The 26,166-nt window shown below is 41.8% G+C and overlaps 1 protein-coding gene across 3 annotated transcripts in view; it reads left to right on the top strand.

Moving 5' to 3' along the window:
• IGF1R (insulin like growth factor 1 receptor) overlaps nt 1-26,034 on the top strand; it is a 195,979-nt gene extending 169,945 nt beyond the window's left edge. For 2 of the 3 annotated variants that reach the window (XM_087743361.1, XM_087743359.1), the window contains exons 12-21: nt 1,379-1,515; nt 1,841-2,000; nt 3,059-3,161; nt 4,566-4,636; nt 6,914-7,143; nt 7,436-7,546; nt 9,437-9,596; nt 11,860-11,989; nt 16,544-16,678; nt 22,968-26,034. In XM_087743361.1, coding sequence (XP_087599487.1) covers nt 1,379-1,515; nt 1,841-2,000; nt 3,059-3,161; nt 4,566-4,636; nt 6,914-7,143; nt 7,436-7,546; nt 9,437-9,596; nt 11,860-11,989; nt 16,544-16,678; nt 22,968-23,334 — 1,604 coding nt within the window. In that variant the 3' untranslated portion in view covers nt 23,335-26,034. Of the gene's footprint in view, nt 1-1,378; nt 1,516-1,840; nt 2,001-3,055; nt 3,162-4,565; nt 4,637-6,913; nt 7,144-7,435; nt 7,547-9,436; nt 9,597-11,859; nt 11,990-16,543; nt 16,679-22,967 lie in introns of all 3 variants that reach the window. The other variant, XM_087743360.1, reaches the window with a different exon arrangement.
• The last annotated feature ends 132 nt before the right edge of the window (nt 26,035-26,166 follow it).

Genomic DNA, 26,166 nt, shown 5'->3' with positions numbered 1-26,166 from the left:
GAACGATATAAAACTTTGTTACAGTAGTTTAATGTCCTTGACTGGTCTCTTGTGTCTACTGAGCGATATGTATTGAGTCTGTCCTGTGATCAGAAGTGCATGTGTTGACTACCGAGATAATTATGAGAGAATCCATTTCCCAGTGATATATAGGTGATAACCACAGACATGGTGGGTTGAAAGGTTTTATTCTTCAGTTCCCCGTATGCTTGAATAGAGACAGGGGAACGTTTCTCAGCTAATGTTTAGTTTTGCTGTGTTCACTCTGAACTGTTTGCAGATGTTAAGAGTTTTGCTGGTGGGAATGTTTGCCAAATGTTTCTTCTGTCACAGAATGACCATGCCTTTGTCCAGCCTGGAAACAGGGGGAGTACTGTGTTGCTTTGTGCCCAATCGCCGGCATCTAGAGTATTTCAAATAGGAAGTATTGAATGCTGTACTCATGTTTGGGACTTCTACAGATTGTACTTCTTCTGGGAAGAATAGAGATGATTTTAGTGTAAGCTCATATGCATCCAGCAAAGAGCTTTTGACTCCAGCAGATGTCTGGGAATATTTGATGCAGAATGGTAGCAATTTTGTTTTGTTTCTGGAAGGAAAGACTATCATAATCCGGATCCAGCTGTGTCAGTAAAAAGGCAAAAAGTATTGCTTATTTCAAGGAAATAAGGAAATCTGTGAGATCAGGGAAAAGGAAATAAGTGTTCCGAGATTTTTAGCGCATGGCTCTGAAAATTAAAGGCCAACCAATTCTGTTTTCTTCTAAACCTAACAACTTTATTTTTGAAAAAGTGGTCTTTTTTTCTTTGACCGAAATGGTCTTCGTATTCCTGTTTTTGAATAAAACACAGAAAATTATCAAGAATGAAATACGGGTAAAGCAGTTACTGAATCGCTGATGAGATTCTGTCTTAAACGGCAACAGATTTCCTAAGCCTGGGTGTTTTGGGAAAGGGATGACAGTGGGGCAGATCTTATGTGTTTACAGCCATTTGCAGACAGGTTGCTGTTTACAGCCATTTGGTGCGAATAGCTGTGTCTGCACCATTTTGGTGTCGTGGAAAGTTTGGAAGGAAGAACCAGATGCTGATAAACAGGTTTTTTGGCACACAGAGCACAGTGACTAACACAGAGCCCATACCTGGTGAAGCTGTACACACCGCACTGTTTTTCTGGCAATCGGCAGTTCAGACTCTGCTAGCAATCTCTTCAACAGGCCCCTGGCCAATGCATTTTGTTCTCTGGATCTTTGAATAGCACTTACTGCAATGCTTTGATACCTAAAGAATAGTATGAACCTTTATTTTCCTCAATTGTCGTATAAGTTCCTGTTTCAGTAATAGGTGTTCTTGTCACATCACTTGTAAATATTTTACAGAGGGAGCAGATAACATTCCAGGAACGGTAGCATGGGAAGCAAAAGAAGAAAACACTGTCTACCTGAAGTGGTTAGAGCCAGCAAATCCAAATGGGCTGATACTAATGTATGAAATCAAATATGGGCAGCATGGAGAGGTGAGGATTTGACATTTCTCTGTTAAGAGTTACTGCTTGTAACTCTAATTTATACACAAAATGGAATCTTCCTTAACATGCTTCTGTGCAGTGCTGCAGACCAAAGATAGAAATTGTGATTTCAAACACCCGGCACCAACCAGCGTGCCATTCCTTTGTTTCATTTAGTTTGACAGTTTTTGAATTCCGCATACCTCCTTAAGGTGTTTGATCAGATGGGGCTTTTAGTTATAGAAACTAGCTTATCCTGCAGCCTTATTGTTTTCTCAAGAATGAAGGAATGTGAAGATACTAACATGAGCTGTAAATTGCTTTTTTCTTTTAGGAGAAGCGGGAATGTGTTTCCAGACAGGAATACAAGAAGCTTGGAGGAGCTAAACTAACTCATCTGAACCCTGGAAACTATTCTGCTAGAGTTCAGGCCACCTCGTTAGCTGGAAACGGGTCATGGACTGAGCCAGTCTCTTTCTATGTGCAACCCAAATGTAAGATGAATGTTTGTTGGCTGTGTCAAACTGGGGGACTATTGGCTTTTTAATAATTCCTGATGTTTACATATGTAACTGGGCGTATGAGCCTCTCGCCTGTGCTCTGAATACTCCTCTTATTTGCTGATGCTTCTTTCACAACTCTTCCCTGTTCCATTTTTCGGCAAGTGTTGACAACCAGGAGGCCTATCTGAGGCGTGGTCCTTTTGTTGTATGCATTCTACGTATATGAGAGGTGCAGCCAGGTGGTGGGCGTGTAGAGCACACCACTGTGACTTGCTATGCTGGGAATGTAATGTTAGCCATAACAACATGGAGTTGGATTGTACAAAACCTGTGGCAATAAGGCAAACCTGCTTTAAATTACAAAATAATACAAGAAACAAATAATTTGTTTAGATTTTTGGCTGGCAGGTTTTTTTAAATATCAAGATGCTTTTTCATATGACCTGTTCTGAGTGACATTTGATAAAGATGATGTCCTGATGAAAGGGTGATGCTGATCCTGACAGTGGGAGTAATTTATCTTTTGGAAAAACACCGCCGTAGCGTCCACAGAGACCCTCTCAAGAACTTCTGTATTTAGTTGTAGAGCAGATGTATCCACAGAAAATTGGAACTCCATCTTGTATTCCTTTTTGGTTTTCTATTTGCTGGACTTGAAGAACTTGAAGTAAAGAGCAGCGTGTGCAGATTCTGAATATAAGTATAAGCAATTGCAAGGTGAACAAAAGGTGGAAAAAAAGGTGAATATGCAAGTGAACAATTACATATTGTTCACTGAGGAATGTAAGTCCTTAAGCATAACTTGTGAAAGCAAACCCCAGACAGACACTGTTCTGTACAAAATTAATACTTCTCACTGCCTGTTTTCTTGTTCCACTCATCTGCAGTCAGGGAGTGTTTCCGAGTACATTTTTCCACATCAGACAAGAAAATGAGTACTTTGATTTCTTCCCTGTATGGAAATATACTGAGTGGGTTTTGAATGTTTCTTTGTTAATGGAGATTTTATAGAAACCCTGATACAATGGTTTTCTTGTTGGTTGCAGCAGCAAACTATGGAAACTTCCTGCACTTGATAATTGTGCTCCCTATTGCTTTCCTGCTCATCATTGGGGGATTACTGATAATGCTGTACGTCTTCAACAAAAAGAGGTGAGTCGTATATGCTTGTGGTGAAAACTGCAGGAGGGGAATGTTTATTTTCAAATCTGTGCCCATGGAGCAAACTGGAAATTAAAAAGGGAAATGGCATTCAGAGGACTCGAGAAGCTTAAGCAGATTCTGTCTTGTTGGTGTGTAAAAGGAGGTGGTTTAGAGTTACCAGCAAGCATCTGGCTGCTGCTTGAGATATGAAGAGGCTTTTTATTACAGTATCATGTTTGAGAGGGAAGAGGAAGGGTTTGTCAGGAACATATCCACTGGGACAATGATGGCAGACACTGAACCTGCATAATCAGAAGCTTTGACTGAAATATGGGTCAATATAAACCATGAAAACTTAGTTCAATTTAGGTTAATTTGATTTCTTGCCAATTCTAGAGGTTTTTTGAAGTCTTTACATCCACTTTAAAAATTACATCCTGGACAAGCAGTCTAGGGGACTGTTCTATTTATTTGTTTTCCTCAGTTTTGTTTTTTGTAACTAGTGATTTTTTTTTATTTATTTAATTGAAATACATAATGAGAACTTAATAGAAGTCAGTGCAAATGTTCAGCCTTGCAACTTTCTAGATATGGAGGTTTTTTATTACACTCATATTAATTATGCTTATTGAGTGTCCCATTATTTCCAGCTCTAATTCATTTGTGTGCAGACAGTAGTACCAGTTCTCCTCAAGCACTCCAGAAAGAGCTTTTACCTAGGGAAGTACAGTACCTGCTTGGCCTCCCCTTGAGCTCTCCTAGGTGAAATGCCTGATAACTCATCCTTCTTTAAACTGTTGTTCCAGCCCACAAGAATGTTTTGTGTTTGATTTTCTGAGGCCTGATTGGTAATTTTATTTCTACAGCTTGCCTCCTGCCAGAGCTCTCACAGCGCTGAATAAATGTGTCGTACTCTGAAAATCATCCCAGTAAAATTGGAGGGCGGGCAGTGTGTGTGTGTGTTTCTAAAATAAAATAATAGAAACACTTATAGTTGCATGGAATTCCCTATTAAAAACAGTCTTGTCCTTTGCTGGATCACTTCTCTCCCACGGTAGAGCAGGTGATGTTAAAGTATGTTCTCAGTCGCAGGTCTCCTGGGTGTATTACCATACCGCTGCCTTTCTTAGAGGAAGTTTGCCCAGCAGCTAGAAGTACCTTGTGTTTACACTTTTCTGGTGCTGATTTGGTATAGAGAAGACTGCTGGTTTCCCAGGAAAGCTGTTCAGGGCTCTTTTCCCATTGATTATGTGAGGTAGAATAAGAATTTGGTTTGTCCCCTTTGTCTGAAAAGCTCTCCACGTACAGCAAACAATATTCTGTGGTTGAGCAAATGGTGGAAAAGCTGTAGAAGAGGTGGCCTGAAATTTACTTAGGTTTAAAAATTAAAACAGAAAAAAAATATTTCAACAGGAACAGTGACAGACTGGGCAATGGAGTACTTTACGCTTCTGTGAACCCTGAGTACTTCAGTGCTTCAGATGGTAAGTGTGGCCTTACACTTCTGATGCTTTTACTTTCATATATTCTGTTCGTGTCTGACTGAAAACTCTAAAAGGGATGTGCTAAAACTGTTTTCTGTCTTCATTTTATTAGCACAGCCATAGAATCCATCACTGATAATACATAAATGTCACCTCTCTATTGAAACTGGGGAGTTTTTGAAATTTTTCCTGTAGTTTATTCAGCTGAGGCAAATTTGGATGCACTGGTTTGAATTTCACACTATCATCTACTCATCCAGTGATGTTTTCACTGGAATGAAAGAAGAATTCATGAATTCATCGTCTTTCATGTTTGCCCTTTTAAGCCCTATTCTGACCTATCAGAACAAACCCACTGCTGGTTTCTATGTACTTCTCACATGGAAAATAGTAACATTTAACCAAAAACAATACTGTCTCCTCGCTTCCCATCCTAATAAAACTCTCCCACAACTTTTCACAGTTAGAGAAAGAGAAAAGCAATATTGTGGGCTTCCAGATACATCACATGCAGAAATTGTGTTAAAATGAGCACGGATGTTTAATGTAATCCGTATTTGTTTCTCTTAGTATCTGGAGTGTAAATAAGCCCATTTTTCTCTCTAGCTGGCAAAACAGTTTTTTAAAGGTAGTTTCAAATTGACCTAATTTATTTGTGACTGATGTATATATTTGATGATGACAATATTTGAAGGTATTAGACTGTAGCAATGTTGTAGATCCCAGCTGGTATATTTGCGTTGAGTGCTCTGCTAACAGTGTGAAATAATTGTCATTCTAAAGTGATGCGTGGAGTTTTGGGGGGCATCTTTAATTTCTTAGAATTTTCTGAGAGAGACACAATGTGGGTAATACTCCAGTCTTTAAAACCATCCAGGAAATAAAAATTCTTTAAAACAAAATGGCTGTTCCTAGAGCAATGTGCTTTTTTTGGTTTTGCTTTCTGTACGTCTGTATTGTTTTCCTGTACTTCACTATCGCAGGAGGTGGTGCCTGCTAATGGTGTGGATGAACTTCTTGCCAGTTCTTGTGTTGGCTGTCCCTGAGCAGCAGCAGGAGCTGAATGAGCCTGGCAGTCCAGGGATCCTCAGCTCTGCATCTCTAGAAAGCCGATGTGCTGGATTGCTATGGAATGGAGAACCCTGGAAATTCAGCTTTCTGGCTAAATGAATTGCTTTAAAAAAATAATAAAGTACAAAAAGCAACTAGGTTCCCACTGGAACCCCACTTGCTAGATAATTAATTAGTTTCCCCACCACACACACATAGAGGTTTTCTGTAATGAGCATGTGCCCATACTGTACGGATTATGTACGTGTGGAGCTCCTCAAGCGCAGGAGGAAATCAGAACATCAGATGAATTTCATTGAGGCATCAGTTCTTCTGTTTACGGTTTAGTTTGGTGCCACTGCTGTACACTTCTTGCTGGAATAGTGTTTCCAAAAGGCCCCAGGAGGCTAATGGGTTTAGCCAGAGTGGCAGTGGACTCTCTTACTTTTGTTTTTTATAGCAGCACCATTAGGGTTAAAGGTCTGTCAGTGTTCATGTTATAATCCTCTATTTTTGCATCCTGTCATTTCACCCATCCAGAGCATGTGACACAACTGTCCCCTCCTTTGGTGACTGATAGGCAGCAGCCATCAGTGACTGCTCAGATGTCTTCTTGCCTGAGGCAGTCCTCCCTCCTGGCAGTCACCTTCTGAGATCTCTCTTCTGCCTCAGATCAAAGACTGGCGGCAGCAGCAGGTTCTGCCTTTACTGGTGCAACAGTGTGTGTGCAAGTGATCAGAATAGTTTCATGCAAAGAGCCTACTAGATCAGAGCGTGTGTTTCCCTCTAGTCATAAAATCAATCTGTTAATAGAGAATATAGCAGACACTAAACTGATACAGACGATCAAGTATGTTTGATGCTGTCTGGAAGAATAAGAATATCAAGGATCCCAAGCAAAGCTCAAGCCTGAAGTATTCATTCAAGCCTCTTCCCACCCTGGTTTTGTGCTTTGAGGTTCCTTATTTCTGTCCCATTATGTCAGTACCATAGTGAGGCCCCTTCAAGTCCATCTACACGTTTATTTAAGGTTTATTTGTATGCCAAGCATCTACCTATCTCTGTATGGGAAAGACCACGGACTGCTTGCATACATCATGCAAGGTCTCAGCATTTTGTCTAGTGTTGTTTACAGTAAAACTGTTTGGGCAGTTGGTATCATAAAGTGGTGCATGATCACACCGCTTGCAGATGTGGAACATCATGGCCTGTTCTTTCTCTCTTTAGTGTATGTTCCAGACGAATGGGAGGTGCCCCGTGAGAAGATCACCATGTGTCGGGAGCTTGGGCAAGGCTCCTTTGGAATGGTGTACGAGGGAATAGCCAAGGGAGTGGTGAAGGATGAGCCAGAGACCAGGGTGGCCATCAAGACTGTCAATGAGTCTGCAAGCATGCGTGAGAGGATAGAGTTCTTAAATGAGGCCTCCGTGATGAAGGAGTTCAATTGTCACCATGTTGTAAGTCATGAAAATGTAACAAGGCTGTGATTCATAGAGCCATGGTGCTTACTGGCATGAGGGTGTGCAGGGCATGTCCTCACTGACTGAAGCGGGAACTTGGGATTTTAGCTTCAACTCTGCGCAGCTTTATAATATTGTTGTTAAACAGGAGTCAGAGTGGAACAAAATCTACTTTTGGACCTTTCCCACAGGTTCACGGGTGTTTGGGGCTACGTATCAACATGAATAAATGATTACTACAGTTCAATTAGCTGTATTTGTAACTGAACGTTTGTTTTTCCTCTTCCAGGTTAGGCTGCTTGGTGTTGTTTCTCAGGGCCAGCCTACGCTGGTTATCATGGAGCTGATGACACGTGGGGACCTCAAAAGTTACCTGAGATCATTGAGGCCAGACACAGAGGTGAGTCATGAGTTGCTGGATGTTTTTTTTATTTCTTCAGTTAGAATTGTCTTGAACAAAAGAGCGTCACGTTGGAAGCAGCAGGCAATTAGCCTTTCTTGCCCTTCTCCTTAAGCTCTAAGAACAAAACATGAGCTGCTCTGTGATCTGCAACACCTTTTTTCATGAGGTAGCTATTGCAAACAGCCCAGTGTACTGCATGGAATAGGTGCCTTCTCATGTTAATGAGTCCCGTTTTCCAGATTTGAATTAAATCTCTTGTCTAATCTAATTTCTCATCAAGATGCTAAACAAAAAATTTGCTAGTTGAAGCATGCGTGTTAGGATAAATTGTTTAATGTTGTATAACCTGTCTGTTGCCTCTGCTGGAAAGTAAAAATCTAATATCTTAGCTAATACGCGTACTCTAGTATGTAGGCCACCAGTCTAACAGCTAAAATTGCCACATATGATACAGGGTCTGAAGCATAAAGATGACACCTAGGTCACTTGCCACTGAAATCATAGTAGACTATGTAGAAAATGAGCTCAGCAGCTTTTGCCTTTGATCTGGAAATTCTGATGTGAATAACTTAAAGGAACAGAACATGAGCACAATAAGTGCTCAAGAGAATGAATATGGTATAAATGGAGGGCATTGCATGTAGCAGGAGCAGATTGCTTAAGTGACCGGATACAGAAAACAACTGTACTGAATACAGCATTCAGAAGATACCAGTAGGACTATGGACCTAAGGGCTTGACTAGCATTTATGATTAATAATGTTTCAGGTTATATTAAATAGCTTTGGTTGAATTCAACAAACTTCATAAAAAGGGACAGTGACACTATATAGAAATTACCAAAATGATGAGCTCTGTACTTGTCTTTTCTGTCGTGTATCCGGGTGCTCTCCAAAGCAGTCTGTGATAGGCCTGTGCCTAAATTCCCTGTCTTCCTTGATGAGCAATGTGAAGAGTTGAGTGGTCTTCTGAGGACCTGTATGAGGAGGAAGGCAGGATACTTCAATAAGGTGTGGATGGAGGGCTTGCCTGATCGCTGGCTTTACCAGTAATTTAACCTTGCAGCTCCCATACCTATCTCTTGCTCCTGGGGATTCAACTCGCATTGGTCCTTCTGGGCTTTCTTGGTTGTATCTTCTTGGCTCCTATAGGGTGTGTTGCATTTGGCTCTTGGGAGCCTGAAAGTAGTGGGTGTGCCTCATTAGTTCAACACAAAGTAGCACATTTGAAAGTGATGATGGGTCTGGACATAAACACTTTCCATGGAAGGTGGGTAAGGGGCCATTTAATCTCTGGATGGGGGTGTGATAAAGTTCAGTGACTTGGTCTGTGTGCTGTAGGATCTTTGTCACTAGTAGAATTCAGTACATGAGGATCTGGTTTTGGTTATATGTCAGTGATGATTATCCAAGGGGTGTGAAGCTTAAGGAGATTCATACTGGTAAGGTATGGTGGGACTTAACTGATGGCGTATGAATACCTGAACTCCTTCATCCCTGAGACAGAATGGCAGAAGTCATATATCCGTGGATGCTAAGGAGTGAATTTGCTTTAGAAGAAATTGTCCATAGGTGTAAGATAACATCCTTATACCAAAAAGTCTTTCTGGCTTGTATTCCATAAAATAGAATGGCCTAAAAGAGCTATGTGGGAGTTTGTAACCCATCTTGATATGGCCAGCTTTCCCACTAAGCAGATGCTATGGTGTACGTAATCATGAGTTTCTGTTTAGCCTGCATCATGTCAGGCTGAATTGTGATAATGTGATTTTTATTTAAAAATAAATAAATAAATAATAATAAAATAGTATGTGACAATTTGATGTAGAAATAGTTACCTTTTTTTTTCCTCCCCCCTTATCTGTTTTATCTTCTTAATCTTGCTCAGAATAATCCTGGCCAGGCCCCTCCAACTCTGAAGAAGATGATTCAGATGGCAGGAGAGATTGCTGATGGGATGGCATACCTCAACGCCAACAAATTTGTTCACAGAGATCTTGCTGCGAGAAACTGCATGGTGGCAGAAGACTTCACAGTGAAAATTGGAGGTGCGCTTTCTTGACTTCTACACAAACGAAAAACGTCATCCTGAAAAATCAGCATCTTAGGCATTTTAATTTTTTGAAAGCTATTTGAAAGACCTTTTAAAACTTAGCTCTAGTTTAAATTGCTGCAGAATGAAATACGTTCCTTATGAAGGCTTGCTGTGATTTAAGGCCTGTGAGCAGTCAACATTGAGTTGAAACTCTTGGAATACCTCTACTTGCTGCTGTTCCAGTGAGGAAATAGTATAGCATGTGGGTTTAAAAAGAGCTAGTGAAGCAGTGATTTGAGGTGCAGATGCTGCAGACATCTGGGTGGATGGCATAGTTACCACTGGTGTGTCATTCGCTCTTCTGTTAATGCGCAAAAATAATTCCACCTCCTGTTTATTTATTCAAGAATAAGAATTTTAGGATTATTTTAAAGCATATCTGATTTGGAAGTGGAACGTAAGGCTTGACTTCAGCTGGATGCTTTCCAGTACGAACTGGAGTTCTGCTTTCCAGACAACAGAATGGCTTTTCCTCTGCTCTGCTCTTAGAACACCACTTTTTTTTTCCCTTCACCATCCTTCCAAAATAGTGTCAGATGAGTTTTTTCAGACTTCTCTCCAGAGAGGGTGATTTTAAGCTTTTGGCTGTTTTTGAGTTGTGCACATTAAAATAACATGTATAGCAACAGCCTTCTGCTGTAGGAAACTAATTCTTTTTCTCTAAGCTTAACTCAGCTATTTTGATAATTTGTGTAAGTAATCCTGTCATTTGGGAGAAAGAAAAATGATTTCATTTTGAGTCAGTTAATTAGGAAATAAGATCTTTGGGGGATTTTGTGCATTTTCTGCAGGTTTGAGGGAAGTCAGCCTGAATCCTTCCCATTCCAGTTTTCTCACTCCTCCTCCCCCCACCAGCATGTTTTACAATTCTTTGAACTGAATGAAGATGGTGCATTTCTTCCTTTTAACATGGTACATGGTTACCCCGAAAGCATTTCGTGAAATACACTGCACCGCTCTCATTTATGTACCAGTATTGAAAATCCCTTCATGTAGACATGGTTTAGGAGCATCTTGACTAGAACATGCCGACTCAGACTGTGTAGATCTCGGAGGAGGAGCTTTATGTTACACTGTCCTATGCTTGTTGCATATCTGTTTCTTATTTGCATTGCATTTTTAAAGAATTTTCCATTCAGCCAGGATAAAGTCACCCTGGTGTGTGGGAGTGATGGAATAGCTGCACAGATGGGCTTTTTAGTCATAATGACTGAGGTACCAGTGTCCCTAGCAGACAAGGAACAAAAAGGATCAGTGGTCGGTCACTGGTAATAGTGACATCCATAGACTGGTAGTAACGACTGTGAGAACCGGAGGAATTCGGTCCTCTTGTCACTCCACTTTTCCCAGAAAAAAGGGGCAAGTACAGGTCTGTATTGATAAAATGGATTTTGCCCTAGGTCTGATGTGTTAGCAGACAGCATTTAATATTAGTAAGAGATTTCATGCTACCTGATTAATAAATAAGTTCTTGGTTCGTGTCTGAAAACATAGTTCTGGTTTAAATAGGCTAGTCCAAGACCCAGCAGTTTTGTGTGCATCAAGTTGATTGTACAGAAAAAAATTCTGAAATAAGTCTGATTTACAGACAGGAGATGAGCACTGTTAGATCCAAGTCTTGCAAATGTTTACATATTTACAGCTAAGGACATGCGTATAACCCAAAGTATGTCTTTAATATTGGTCTGTGTTAGTCATAAATGAATAGGCTAATCCTCCGTTTGAGATGGAGTATTATACAGGAACTGGAAATTACCTTCGGAAAGAGGGAAGAAACATGAGAGATGCATTTCCCTCAACATGTGAGATTCTTTAATTAAAGACAATAGTATTAAGTACTAAAGGAGCTCTTTACACTCTTTAAAAAGAGAAGAAAATCATTGAATTTGGAGAACAGATTAGTGAATTGTATGACCTTCAGAAGACTTGGCTTACTGCAAGTCTTGAGCATAAATCCTAGAACTTTTCATATTAATATGTTTAAATCATTCAGACTTCTCACCCACTGAAGTCCATGGTAAAAATGCCTGTTGGTTTTGTTGGGAGGGAAGCTAACCAGCCCTAAGGCAGCAGGTAAAGTGCCTGCAAAGTAAAGTGTCGTGATAACAGGTTGCAGATTGCACCAAACTGTGATTCTCTGCTGGCTACAGTGGCTTGTAGTAAGGGGAAATATTCATCACTTTCTCATGCAAACTCAAAACATTTATACCTTCTAGATTTTGGCATGACGAGAGATATCTACGAGACAGATTATTATCGTAAAGGAGGGAAAGGTTTGCTGCCTGTCCGCTGGATGTCCCCAGAATCACTGAAAGATGGAGTCTTCACAACGCACTCCGATGTCTGGTAACAAAAAAGGGGCTCTGAAAAACTGTTTCAGCCTCTCTTCCTTCTAGCCTCTTTTCTTGTTTTGGTAGACTTAACTAAGTATACTGCTTCTCCTGTCTCTTCAAAGGTAACTCTCTTTTACCACTGTGAAGCATTCTGCTTTATATTTCATATTTCCATTGCAAAATCAAGAACTCGTGAGGTGAAATTCTCCTCTCAAGAGAGCAAAATTAAATGGATTTCCAAAACTGGAGGTGGCGGCATGTTTCCTGCTGTGGGTTGTAAAATCAGTTGTGCAGTGAAAAACATTGCCTTCACCTGGAAGAGAAAGTTGTCATTTTTCAAATTGCCCTCCTTCAAGAAAAGCATTAAAAGTTGCCAAGAATATAGAAAGGTTCATAGCGCTGACCTGCTTTTCTATCAAAACCTTCTGTGTAAATAACTTTACTTTCCCGCAGACGGTTTGTGTACGCTAGCAGGTTTTTTCTTGGGAGTTCTCCCCTGTGTATATCCTTCTCCATTTGGAGCTTTGTTTGCTTGTTTTATATACCGCAAGATGCAGAAATAGGTTTTTCTTTAAAAGCACATTGCCTAGTTGCTGTATCTGTGGAGTTATTAATAGAGGCACTCAGGAAATTTCAAAATACACTTCTTAGAAGAAATAATACTCTGGAACAATTCCCCACGCACACCCCCCAAACTTTTGCAGATAGGTAGGGAGGACTTGGCAGAAGATGAACATGTACTGGCAAAACCTCTGCTCTGTCTTTTATGGCTTCTCTGCCTTCCTAACAAGATGTTTTTACTGCTGATCTGTTACAGAATTGGCAGCTGATTGCCTCCAAATGTCTAGAAGTCAGTAGGAATGGTATTTTAGTAGTAAACTGCATTTTCTTTAAACAGCTTGAGGATTTTGCAGTCAGTGGACTGTAGTCCACAGCACCAGCTTTGAGTGAAAGGTTCATAAGAGGACGTAGCAAGTGAAAAAGCAAAGCACCAGAACGTTGCTTAAATTTTTTTGTATATGGCTAGTAACTTATTTATGAATCCAGTAACCCTCAAACTTGGAAACAGATGAAAATAACTACTTGGAGTTGAAGGGGAAGCCCTGTATCAGCCATTTATCTGATGGAACAGCGCAGGCATGCTTTTGGCAGTCCCCCTGCAGTAAAAGAATTTTGGGACTTGTAATGGCTTCACAAAGCAGACAGAAATTTGGAATATGTCACTAGAAAATCCCCAGATGTAGAACTGAATGAGCCTGGAGTGAAGAGCTGGCAGACCTGCCCGTTCTTACCACACAACAGTAACTTTTAAGTCCAGCCGTCGACTCCAGCCGTCGTATCAAAAGCAGGCTACAGCGGATCAGGTGTTCGGCTTCGGTGACGTACTGCGCTTTTTCTATACACGCTTTCCTTTTAACCTATAAGTGACATCATTGTTTAAGCATAACTCAAATTCCAAACAAAAAAACCCCACAGATGTGACGCCAAATCAAATGTCAGAAGGAAATTAGCACTTTAGTTCTTGCAGGAAGTACGTGAGTTCTCCCTTCAATGTTAACAAGATTTGGCATTCATCGGTCATTTAGTCCAAAGCAGGGTTGAGCAAACAATATTGCAGTTTATCAGCGGGACAGTCTGAGTGAAATATCCTAGCCAGAAGTCACATCAAGGAAAGCAGCTTACTGATTATAAGGTTGGAAAACTTAAGAGGCGGAGGAGTAAAATCTGACAGATTTTTACTGGAAAGCATGAAGAGGAAAAAATTGCTTTATGGAGAGGAGGTCCACAGCTCTCATCAGTATTTCAAACAGTTCCTCCTTGGGATGGTTTGTCATCTTAATTGTTAGAAGTGACTTATTCTGAAATTTGGTACACATAGATATCCTATCTTGAGGTACAAAAAAACTGGTTCAACATGAGGAATATGGTCTTTGCTTAGAACACGTGCACATTTGCATTTGTCTCATGTATCCACAGCTATAGATTCAGAAATTTCAATCCGAATTCCAAATGTAGTGGATCTTGACTTATCACTGTCACGAAATAGTGTCTATGTAGTTGATCTGCTTAGGGCTAAAAGGATCATTCCGGTTTACTTCTCAATAACTTTTAGACCAAAACCTATACATTAAGGGTCTCTTCATGCCAGGAAAAATGACCTGACTCCTTGTATTGGTTCAGATTTTGAAGTTCTTCATGTGAACCGTGTAGCTTGGCTGTTTTGGGGGCTATTTGTTTTCATCAAACAGTAAAAAATGTTGAGATTGTTTTTCCTGCCTTTTTGGTAGGATATTGTGACATCTGGTTTCATGTTCTTCGAGATAAGTTTTAGAAGCCAAAATGTCAAATCGACAAAACTGTGTGAGCGGTCAGAGTCCAAGATTTATAAGCTGTAAGGTGAAATGGCAAACTGCAAAAAGAGCGTCTGGAGGTTTTGAAGGGTGGAGCTTTATTTTAGCAATTCATTCTTCTATTGCTTTTCAGACTGAAGAATGAGGTAATTAGACGAGACTCTTGTAGTTAGGGAAAGAGAACACTTTCAAATTACTGCAATACTGTTCAGGGTGAGGGTGTGTTTCTATAAATAAGTCTTCAGCATCTTGCATTTTTTCAGAGCTGGTAGTTGCCTTGAAGGAGCAACCTAAGTTTATTTGTTATGATAATATGACCAGTAGGTGCGCAGGGCTTGTTCTCATTATTCCTGCAGTGATCAAAGTAGCTTCAAAGGCACCAAAACGTTGAGTTGACCCTCCGTCCCTGCCTCCCCTGAAAGGCAAACAATTGCAAGTCTGTTTGTGGCTTCTGGCTCCAGATGCAAACCATTTTAGATACAGTGGATAACTGAAAGATAAAACCACTCTACCATAACCAGCTAATAATACTGGACTCCTGTTTTCACAACAATACCCTATTGTAACTATGCTTTTTTTCCTCTAAGCTTGACTCAGCATTTTAGCCACAGAAGACAAGACAGCATCTAGATGTTCTTTCTTTGCACAGCAGCTCTGAAAGTAGATGACTCTTCAGTGCAGGGCAGACAATTTGAGCCATGTCTGCTCAATAAACTAATTTTAAATGGTGATATTTTTAGAAAGTGTCAATACTTACGTCCAAACTACCCAATTACATAACTACGCTTATCTTCCTTCACCAGTAATCAATCCCTATGATTAGACAGACTTCTTTTTTCACTTCTGCTGTCCTTTGTGGTTAGGTGGAAGGAGCTGGAAGCTCTGTTTCAAGAACATAGTTAGGTGCGTGTTGCAAAAGGGTAACTGAGTTTCTCCTGGGGGCTTAAATGTTTTGCTGCTGAAGCAGCAAATGAGGGTCTTGGTACAAGAATCTGGAGAACATTCACATTTCTTCCATGTCTTTTTCAAAAATGGGTTTTGTTGCTTGCTGCTGTATGTCAAACACCTTGATCCTTACCTTGCACCTTTGGCTTAGAATGTGGAAGAACCCAAAGCAGAGGGATAAATGGGAAGTATTACCCAAGAAGTGGTTTTGTGCCTGGGGAATAGAGGGTGGTTTGCTTGCTTTTAGTGGTAAGGCAGATGAGATGCACAGGTGTGGTGGTGTGCATTTGCTGTCTAGCTTTCGGCTTGCCAGAGCGGTAAGGGACAAATGCAGCTTTTAAATCGGATTTGTGTGACTCAAGTATTTCTGATGAAAAGCGGCTTGCACTGGAATGAGAGCTTACCGTTCTGCATTATTGCCTTCTCAACTGCTATCAGGAGTACCTGAGATGTTACATGAAGATTTCGAGTTTAGTTTTTTAAATGTACAGATTTTTTTTCTTGCCGTCTCTGTGGCTTGGGGGGTGGGGGGGAGCTTGTGGAGCTCACGTTAAATAGCCAGTCTCTGCAACTGCTCCACCTGCCTAGAAGGTTTGATTCCCTGCACCCAGCCACACACGCATCTTTTTGCAGACGTTAATGGTCAGGTGTCTGTCCAGCCTGAGGTACTCTGTACAGGAAGCACAGAGATAGGAACAGAATTTTTAAATCTTTTTTTCTTTACCTGCATCTTTCCTTTTCCCCTCTCCACTGTTCTTCCCACCTTGGAGTGTGCCTAAAGTCTGAACCCAAAGCCATGGGAAAGGGAGGTGAGATGCGAGCTGATTCTCCAGGCAAGCTCCCAGCTTAAATCTCCTCTGAGTTAGGAGGCTTCTGGTCAATGCAGTGAGCTTGTGGTGGCTTTCTTATTGATGGACCTGTCCAAAACCGGTGTAACCAAGGAATGTTGGACCACTGAATGATGATAATCATGACCAGCTCTGAGCTGTAGATTATGGTTGTGAAAAACGGAGATGTTGTATTACCAGTCTTTTCTTACAGAGGCTGTTCTGAAGAGTCATTCAGAACCGGGAGCCTGTTTCTCACCATTGACTAGAGGTGTTTGAAGTCAACAGTCTCTTACGCTAGGTGATGTGGCTATCGCCATAGCTGCATAATTCTTGAGCAATTGGAAATTTTTGGTAAAAGAAAATTTACGTGTTCAGCATCATCGAAGAAAAATATCCTTGTAAAGATTGCTCAGCTTTCTAAAGTTCTGATTTGTTTTCCAGGTCTTTCGGTGTTGTACTTTGGGAGATTGCAACGTTAGCGGAGCAGCCATACCAGGGCATGACCAATGAACAAGTGCTCCGCTTTGTGATGGAAGGAGGTCTGCTGGAAAAACCAGACAATTGTCCTGATATGCTGTAAGTGTCAACAGTTACCACTGTTCTCGGTGCACAATTTATTCTTCCTGATCCCTTCAGTGTCTGCTTCTGCCCTGTCTACTACAGGAGGGGTTATTAAAGAGTGATAGTAATGTGAGGTGCTGCTCGAACAGTCTCTGTCAATCTTGTATTTTATAGTAGTTAGACATACCAGAAAACAACTTGGCTTGTGGTCAGAATCTCCTCTTGGGCTATCTTCTCTAGTAAGGAAACAAACCCCAATCTTTATGGTCCTGAATAAAATTAGACTTAATAAAAGCTTGTAAGTGACATTTTCTACAGCAGATGACTTTGTGCCTAAATCTTGTCTCTTCTGCTTGAAGAGCTCTGTTGAGCATAAAGAGAAAAAAGAGCACAGGACGAGCTGGAATGTATTGTGCATAAACTTTGTGGAATTCAACTTTTGAGTTGAGCATACAGATAAATGAATGTATCGTTCCTTTGTCTGAAGCAGCGTTGGATCTGCTATTTCAGTCACAGTGCTCATCACATTGAGATACACAAATCTCCCCTGCTACCAGTTTCCTTTCCTGTAAGCACAGAAAGAAGTACGCAGAAAAACCTTTGCCTACCCCTCGAATCAGTACAAAGCCTTGCAGCAGAGGAGGATGTGCAGTGCAGCAGGCTTCAGTTTTTAGCTTTACATTGTTGAAATACTTCTGCTGGCTTTTGTGTACAGCAGTTTCGGTTGTTCAGACTTTATTACTTTGATATACTTCCCAAACTGGCTTTTGGGAAGGAAATACTGTGTCTTGCAGTTATTGAAATTTGTTGGAGGCCCACAGAAGGGATACAATCACTTAAGGGCCTCAGCTGCTTGGGATTCTTAGGGAAAGAGCTTTTTTGGCTGGAGCGCTGGCTTTGGTTTCAGATGACAGGCAGTGTTGTTTTGTTGTTTGAGGGGGGTGGGTGGTATATGCAGGGGGAGGTGTAGCTGCCATATGATTCCTCAGTTTCACATTCTTTCCCTTCCACGATGCTGTGGAGAATTTCTGGCAGTCAGATTGACTGGAGATTGTTTAACATGGTCAGAGCTGTGTAATGGAGGGGGGGAGTAGGCAGAAATGGGGGAAGAAGAGGGTGTGTGAAGGGGTCAGCTCCCCGAGCCCATAGGGAAAAAAATACCTCTACGGTGAGAACATACTGAGCAAGAGATTCGGCATTAGAAATTCCCCATTAACCTGGGGTATGTGTGGTATGAACAGGGGGACGAGAGGGCAGTCACAGCAAGAAGCTCTCTTCACTGCAGCCCACCTGGCCCGTTCTCCTTCCTCCTCCTCCTCAGAGGTAGTCCGCTGCTTGCTGGGTGTTGCTACTGGATAAATCCACTTTCAGGGTAGCTGGCTTGCGAGCTGGGAGAATTTGGTTAATGTCTGGCAGAGCAAATCTTTGCACCAGTGTATAACAGCAAAGGCCTTTTTTGTGCTGTTTTTAATGAAGAAGCTGTTCGCACATTAGTTAGGGCCGCCAAGACATTAGTCCGACTGACATTGCAGAGGTGCAGAATAAAAAACCTTTCCTTTGAATTTAGCCGCTTCTCTCCATCAGAACAAGGAACAGGGCTGAACTCAGAACTCAGGCACGTCCAGTTTAGTGGTGTCTTTTTTTTTTTTTTTTGGTGATACAGTTGTGTATAAAACATCCTGACTCTGTCCAAAACGAAAACAAATTAATTGAATGTATTGACCTTAGAAGCTTATTGTGACTTGCTTTAGATCCCTTTCAGCTTGTTTTGTCTTTGTATTAGGACAGACACCCAAGCCTGCTGAAATTCAAATAGGCTGCTGTAGGAGTAACAGTAGGAAGCTCCAGGAATAATCTTCACCTTTGTTCCATGCACATGCATTTGGCATTCAAAGAACCGATTTTGCGTTACTATGGTGCTTTTTTTTTTTTTGTATGTATGTTGTCGCTTCTCTCCCTGTCTTCCATCCCGTTAGCCCAAGATGCTGTGCAACACTCGGTGACCTGACAACTGCTGCCAGTCTTGAACCTCGCACGTGTTGCTGCTGGCAGGCACAGGGACCTGGTCTGTAGGCAGAGTTCCTCTCCCCTCTCCAGCTGCCTGATAACCTGCTTCTCAGCAAGGGACCTCACAAGAAAAATTACTGAATGGACAGAAAGGAGCTTGTAACAGCGTTGCAAAGAGCCCTGAAATTGCATATGGATCTTGCCACGCATCCCCAGCACGCTTCAGGCAACTGCTTTCGCAAGCGCTTTATGAAACCCTTGTAAAACAGGGGGTCCTCTTTTGTGGATGTTGCTAAAAGAGTCTGTTTAAAGACAGGTTTCTTGCTGTGTCTGTGCCAGTGGAAGGTGTTTTTTTAGACAGCGCAGGTTCTCACTGGTGGAGACTGACTGGTCTGTGATACTTAATATTAACTCACAATATTAACTCAAGATGCCCAGAAAGCAAAGTCCACCTGCTGCAGGGTCAGCATACTTCTTGTGCTTGGCACTGAGGGAAAGCAAGTGAGAAGGGGAGCCAGGAACTGCACTTCTGTGTATCTCATGTGGTAGGCTACAAATGCAGAGATACCTTTTTCTTTAAATTAGTTAGACTTGGAAACAACTAAAGTTACGGGCAGAAAACAAATTTACCTTTCTGTAGAGAAAGGGGAGTATACTGATATACAAAAACCTCCAGAACAGGTGGAGGAGGTAGACTGCTGTGGGCAAGCGTAGATGAGAATAGAGAGAAGAATCTTGCTGCAACTGTCACCGAATCTACTATTTTTAACCTTGCAGATTATGTGAGTGTTGCACAGCCATGCACGCTTCAGCCACAGCGCAGGAGTTTTCGTAAGGGCCTCTTGTTGCCCGCCCCCCCCGCACGAATGCTACGTGGTGCAAGCAATCTTGGCCGTTCCATCTCTCCTAAGAGCGCAATGCTTGTAATGCTTGTTCGTGGCTGTGCTTTGCTAACCCCTGGTAGCAACGAGTGAGTAGCTTTTAGATGGATCACAGACCAAGGAGACTTGAAGAACCGGAGAGGTTCTGTTCCGCAGCTTGGTTGTATCAGATGCTTGTGCAAGGGGGGATTTTACGGCGCGGTTGTCTTGTGGTTCAGAGAGGTGGTAAATCCCTGTGAAAGGGCTAAGCACAAAGGGGACCGTATTTCTAGAGGCTTTTTACTCTTACACAGGGCGAACAAGACTCAGTTCTGTTTATGCTACACCCTCTTGGCATAGTTTGCATGGTTTTACAGACAGAACCATGCAATAAGACAGATGGTTCAATAAGACGGTGCCAGGAGGAGCTTTGCTGTTTTTCTCCTCTTCCTGTGTAATAAGTTATGTTTTTATGTACAACCATTGTTATGGCAGTGTTCATCAGGTGACGGCTGCGTGGCAAGAAGGTTTGTTACAGCTGAAGCTCTCAGACAGTGTGTTCCCATGGGGCTTTTAAAAGTTGTGGAGGCTGGAATTCCACTCTGTTTTTGAAGCAAAATTGCTTCCCCCACATGTATTGTAGATGACTAGACTATTTACGCATTGCTGATTTTCCCTTTGTTCCTGGCGAGCGCTCGGTTAGAAACCAGGGGCTGCGATGCAGAGGTAATGTCGGCGTGTAGCAGCAGCAGAATAGGAGAGGTCTTTGCACTTTTCCCCACCAAATCAAGTCTGATGCAAAGCACAAACGCACACGCAAATGGAATGCAGCTTCTATAGTAACTTTCCATTTTCTGTTTTTACCGTCTCAGTGCAAAAAGTAACTCAGTTTCTGGTAAGTTCTTTGAGCAAAAGATGCATGGGAAGGACACTGGCTGGTCCTCTGTCTCGTGACGATGCCTGCAACCTCCTTGACCTCGCTTGCCACCAGTCAGAAGCATACTTTATAAAACTGCTCAGGTTGTATGAACAGCCTGTAAATTCTTCCATTGTCTACTGGAGAGGGTTTTTCTGTTTAAGATAATGTAAGCCAGGTCTTTGAACCCACAGAGTTAAAAAGAAAAAAAAAAAAAAATCCTTTTATGGGAACTCTGTAGGGTTTTTAAATCTGGAATGGCTTAAAAGAAACATCACATGTCCTTGTTTGTGCTGATGTCACATGCATTACTCCACTGCTTGTGGTATCTCCTTAGCATTGCCCTTAGGCCCCAGGGCCAAGCGCCAGCGAATATCCAGTGTTCTTGGCTCCAGCTACCGCTTCTATTCAGGGACGCAGCAGTCAGCTGGAAAGGAAACAGCAATGAAGTAACAGAAATGGATTTTATATATTTATGTCTCAAGCTTTCCTCCTCGTTTGTGGGTGAGGGTATAGTGCAGTTTTATAGTTTGGCTTCATTTTTGCTATGAAAGGCTTTTTAAAGACTCAAAAACAAGCAATAGTTTAACAGTGTTTATATGTCTACGTGCCTGTTACAATACAGCATTGAGAACTCGGGGAGTTCTCCCAGCACAGACTGGTTTTGCCAGCTTCTTTTTGGGTGTCACAAGGCCGTGCTCAGGTGGCTGACTTTGGTTCATGCAGAGCCATGCCAGCTGAGCTCTAACAGGAATGTTTGTGACTTCAAATGCACTTCAGTTCAGATTGCTTTGGTTTTGGTTGAAGCGCTCTCAGCAGTGTTTGCATCCCAAACACAGCAGCTTTCCCTCTGTTTGCTGGTTCACGTCAGCTGAGAACGTGGTGCACCCTGTGAGGAAATGCAGCAGGATTTCCCAAGGAGCGAGTTTCTGGGGGAAGGGATTTATTTGCTTCGGTTTTGTTTCAGGCCAGGGTTCCCAGACTCTCCGGACCCCGCTGTGGGCAGCGACATGCAGCAACAGGCCTCAGAGTCCAGGGTTTTCCAGCCCGGTGACAGTCCTGTTGAAAGGTTTGTTCTGGAGCAGGGACTCTGGAGACATTAAGACAGTACTCTGTGATGGACTTCGGTGTTATTCAAAAAAGGAGTGAATTTTTGTTCATTTGGTTTTGTCCTTTTTTTTTTTTTTAATTAAAAACAGAATCATTCCAGAGATCTAGTAAACCGCTGCCGGGGCATAAGGCAGTGAGAGCTAATTAAAGCATAAAATAGAATTGCTTGCTTACTTTCTGAAAATCTGTGGAAGTTAGGAAAATGGTATTGTTGTTTTATAGAATCAAAACTAAAAGTTTAGGTGACCTGGCTAACCTTACACGGGAAGGCTGGCAGAGGTGGGGAAACGATCCCAGACTGGCCACTGGACCAGCTGCTGGCCAGGCAAGGAAAGGGGGTCTTACTGGGACCGCAGGTCAGAGATGCAGAGGATTCTCCAGTCCGTTATCTTAACTGAAATGTTTTTCTTTGGTGGTTTTTTTTTTTTTTTTAGGTCCATTCTTATTCTAGCGCAGAAAGCAGTAGTTTTGGCCAGCGGTGACTTCTACACACAGCACGTTTCTCCGAGTGCTGTGTACACAGAGGACTGGCCCGAAGAACTAATGTTAATCTTCCTTTTCTTATTTAAATTTCTCCTATTACCTGTGCCGTGTTAACAGAAGACATCCCTCTTCCACCTTCGCAGACGGTGAAATCCTTTCTTGTGTTGCGTTTAAAGCTCAGGGCGATCTCTCAGGAATATCCAATTTTGCTGTGTCATGAAAATGCTGTTTTCATTATGTATGTATTACTGTTTCATTTTGTGGTTTTGTTTTGCCAGCATGGGACATTGCACAGATCTAATCATGGATGTGCTTAAACAGATGATCTCACACTCCGTAAAATATTAATGCATCCCTGGCCATAAATGAAAACAACATAATTTTAAAAGAAAAGACTAGAGAACGTCTTTGATATTGGCAAATGTCTTCTGGGGATTACAATTAATTTTAATGTAATTTTCTTCTTCCAGGGGAAAAAAAGCGGTGCTTTACTTTGTGTATATTTCCTATTTTAATTTTTTCCAAGGCAATAATGATAGGGTAAGGATTGGTTGTTTGAAAAAGATACTCCAAGAGGCACTATCATGTAGCTGTATGATTGAGTAAGCACAGGATATTTTGGAGGAGAAAAAGAGAAATATCAAGTGAGCATAAAAGTACAAAATGCTTCTGGATGCCAGGTATCCACGAGACTTTTATGGGCAAGAGTGGGGAAGGTTGAGATAGGAGCTATAGAAGTAAATCAGTGGTTAGAAAGAAGGTCGAAATGTGACACGGGGATCTCGGCCTGTAAAAATTCACTTCGTCTTCTATCAGAATTCAATGATTTTCTAAAACGCGTGGTCCCGTTCAGTCACGGTTGGTTGGGCTCCAGCCGGGGCGCGTAAAACACCTCAGTAAATGGGTTTGCTGTGTGTTTCCTCTCCAGGTTTGAACTGATGCGCATGTGCTGGCAGTACAATCCGAAAATGAGGCCCTCCTTCCTGGAAATCATCGGTAGCATTAAAGACGAGCTGGATCCAGCGTTCAAAGAGGTCTCCTTCTTCTACAGTGAAGAGAACAAGCCTCCAGATACAGAGGAGCTTGACCTGGAGACTGAAAACATGGAGAGCATTCCTTTAGATCCCTCCTCCACCCTCCAACCCACTGACAAGCACTCAGGACACAAAGCCGAGAACGGCCCAGGCGTGGTGGTCCTTCGGGCCAGCTTCGAGGAGAGACAGCCGTACGCACACATGAACGGGGGACGCAAGAACGAGAGGGCCTTACCGTTGCCCCAGTCTTCGGCCTGCTGATCCTTAGAACCAGAATCTCACAGAAATAAAACACAGAAAAACACATGCATTGGGGGAAGAAAGAAAGAAAATTACAATATATTCAAAAGCCTACTGTACCTCAGTGGATCTTCAGAACTGCCATAGCTGCACTTGGGAGAACCCTTTTTTCAGTAAACAAGTTATCGTATTTTTCTTTTTTCAATATGCAAGCAGATGTTTGTTTCACTAAAGGACTCCATTCATGGGGCACACAGTTGGCCTTCTAAAACTCTAATGTTAACACTTAATAGCAACAGAAAACTTGAGGTCTGATGTCTCTCTCTCTCCTCTCTCCTCTCTCTTCTCTCTCTGTCTCTCTCTTTGCTTCATAATGGGAAACATATCTGCGTGCAAGTTCAACCCTACAGCACTTTTATCAGAGCAAAGATATCGCAGGCCAGGTGGCTCCCCGGTTCCCTTGCAAGCACCTGCCTAACACTGTAGGTCTTTATAAAAAAACCAAACAAACAAACAAAAAAAACCACAAACAAAAAAACCCACAAAAAAACCCAATTAAAAAAGACTGGATTTTTAATGTTGCTCTTTAATCTTTTTAGGAACACGTAAAAGAATAAAAAAGGGCCATCATTCGTCCAAGGTTGTTACCATTTTCAATGCTGCCAAATTTTGCCAAAAAACTGAACTCTTTATTTTTTGTTTTTATTTTTTTTGTAGGCATGGAAGGAGCACAGTAATCAACTGCTCTGTTTAAAAGAGATCCTGACCAATACATTCTATTCAATCATACACTGGTATTTAAGAAAAAAAAAATTAAAAAAAAAAATCAAATTGTCTAGATCTTTTTTCAAAACTGGACAAAATGTGATTATTTTTTTTTTTCTTGTGATGGAGAAGATAAAAGGGATGGGGTAAAGAAACAGCCCTCCCTCCACCCCTATCCCCGTCCCAATGAATTCTGGACAAAACTGGCAGTGGTGAGCTATACAAACACGTGCATTTCGTACAAAAAAAGTCAACCGCACGCCAAAAGTGAAACACGAAAAACATGAAAATAACCGGCAGAGATCTCCATCGTTGCAGCCTGCCTTCCTTCACAGGCTTGCAAGGAAAAAAACACCTAGAAACATAAATTGGAGAAGACAAAAAAAAGCAGTAACCGGATTCAAGTATATGATGCTTTGTTGACCTTTTCTCTTTATTATTAAGACTTCTCGAAGGGTCTTGCAGTTCTATGTTAGACCATGGATCATTTGCATACACATTGTCTTTTGTGTCACTTTTATAACTTTTTTACGGTTCAGATACTCATCTATATGTCTGTACAGAAAAAAGCTGCTATTTTTTTTGTTCTTTATCTTTGTGGATTTAATCTATGAAAACCTTCAGGTCTGCCCTCCTTCCCTTCCCTGCCCTGCCCTTCCCTCCCACTTCAACAAATTTTCTTATGCTTTGTACTATAGTGTGTAACTTTTACTTCCTCCTTCCCAGTAACTGATACCTTTCATATGATTTGCCATGAACTGTTTAATGCCTTTTTATAAATACATTTCCTCCTTTTTTTTTTTTTTTTTTTTTTTTTTCCTTCTTCCTTCCATTAGTTGTTTTACAACATCTTGGCTGTGTGGGCTACAGGGCTTTTGAGGGGGACATGGAGAAAGAAGGGACACCCCGCACGGAAACACCCTAGCAGTGCTGTGGTGTGGTGTTTTAAACCCTGGTTTTCCTTCCTTCCCACTAACCTCTGCCCAGGCAGCGTGCGAGTCTCTTACAGTGCAAGGCATGATACAAACTCAGGTCAGAAAAAAAGGTTAAATATTTAGTACATTCTTGTTCAGTGTTTCTATTCATTGTTGTACAAGGGTCCTACCCCTCCTTCCCTCCCCGCTTGTTTTGGTTGTGGCACACATCCACCCGCCCATCCCCACACACACTCCCCACACAGACACACACACACATATATATATATTTTTTTTTTTTTTTATTTGTTGGGTACAACAGCAGACACCAGGCTTTTGGGTCACTGATTTTTAAAAAAGACTATTTTAACCCCTCCACCCCGGGCACAAGAGCTATACCAGTTGTAGCTGGTAGTGATGCCCAGGCGTTCTTGGGGTGGCCGTTGAACCCCTGGCTCCAGCAAGCTCCAGCTCTTCGCCTCCCTAACGAGGAGGCCCTCGCGGAGGGCACCCGGGGCTGCATCTCGCACCCCTGGTTAAAAAACCCCACCCAACCCAACCCCAGCACGCCATTTCCACGGGGCCGGGTGGAAAGCATGTAGCTGGGGCCAGTGGCTTGGCTAGCAAACAGTTAAGCGTTGGCAGCTATGGAAACCTGTACAAGTAGGAGCTTGTTGCTTAAATCATAGACCAAACCTCAGAACAAAAGAAAACGAGTAAGCTTGTTTGTTCAGTTGCAGAAGCCTTGGTGAAAGGGGAAGGAGGGGGCCATCAGAAAGCCTACAACCAAGGAGTCGTACCGGTTGCTCATCTGACGTTAGTTACAGCATCTAAGCCTTCGTTTAGCACTGATCCAACCAAATGATGGCAGTGAAGAGGTGGTTCTGGGATGGAAATGTTTCAGTCTTTTGAGTAAGAACAAAGAATTAAAATATACTGATTGCTAGTTTTGACTGGAGATTTTAAGAAGTTTGTAGTGCTTTTTGCTTGTGTAGTTTAGGTCCCATTATCTTCTCTCGCCTCTGTCCCATAGTTATTTTTCCCTCTTAAAAAAGAAAAAGACAAAAAAGTTAAGAAGGTATTCTATGTAGGATTTTTTATTTATTTTTGTGATATCAGTTTAAATCACTGTAGAGATGCCCCATAATAAATTTAAATACTGAGATAAGGGTTT

The sequence above is a fragment of the Nipponia nippon genome, unplaced genomic scaffold (assembly GCF_047370975.1).
Source record: "Nipponia nippon isolate SJK-2023a ecotype South Korea unplaced genomic scaffold, ASM4737097v1 scaffold_9, whole genome shotgun sequence".
NCBI classification, from domain to species: domain Eukaryota; kingdom Metazoa; phylum Chordata; class Aves; order Pelecaniformes; family Threskiornithidae; genus Nipponia; species Nipponia nippon.
This window is presented reverse-complemented; position numbering and strand designations above follow the sequence as displayed.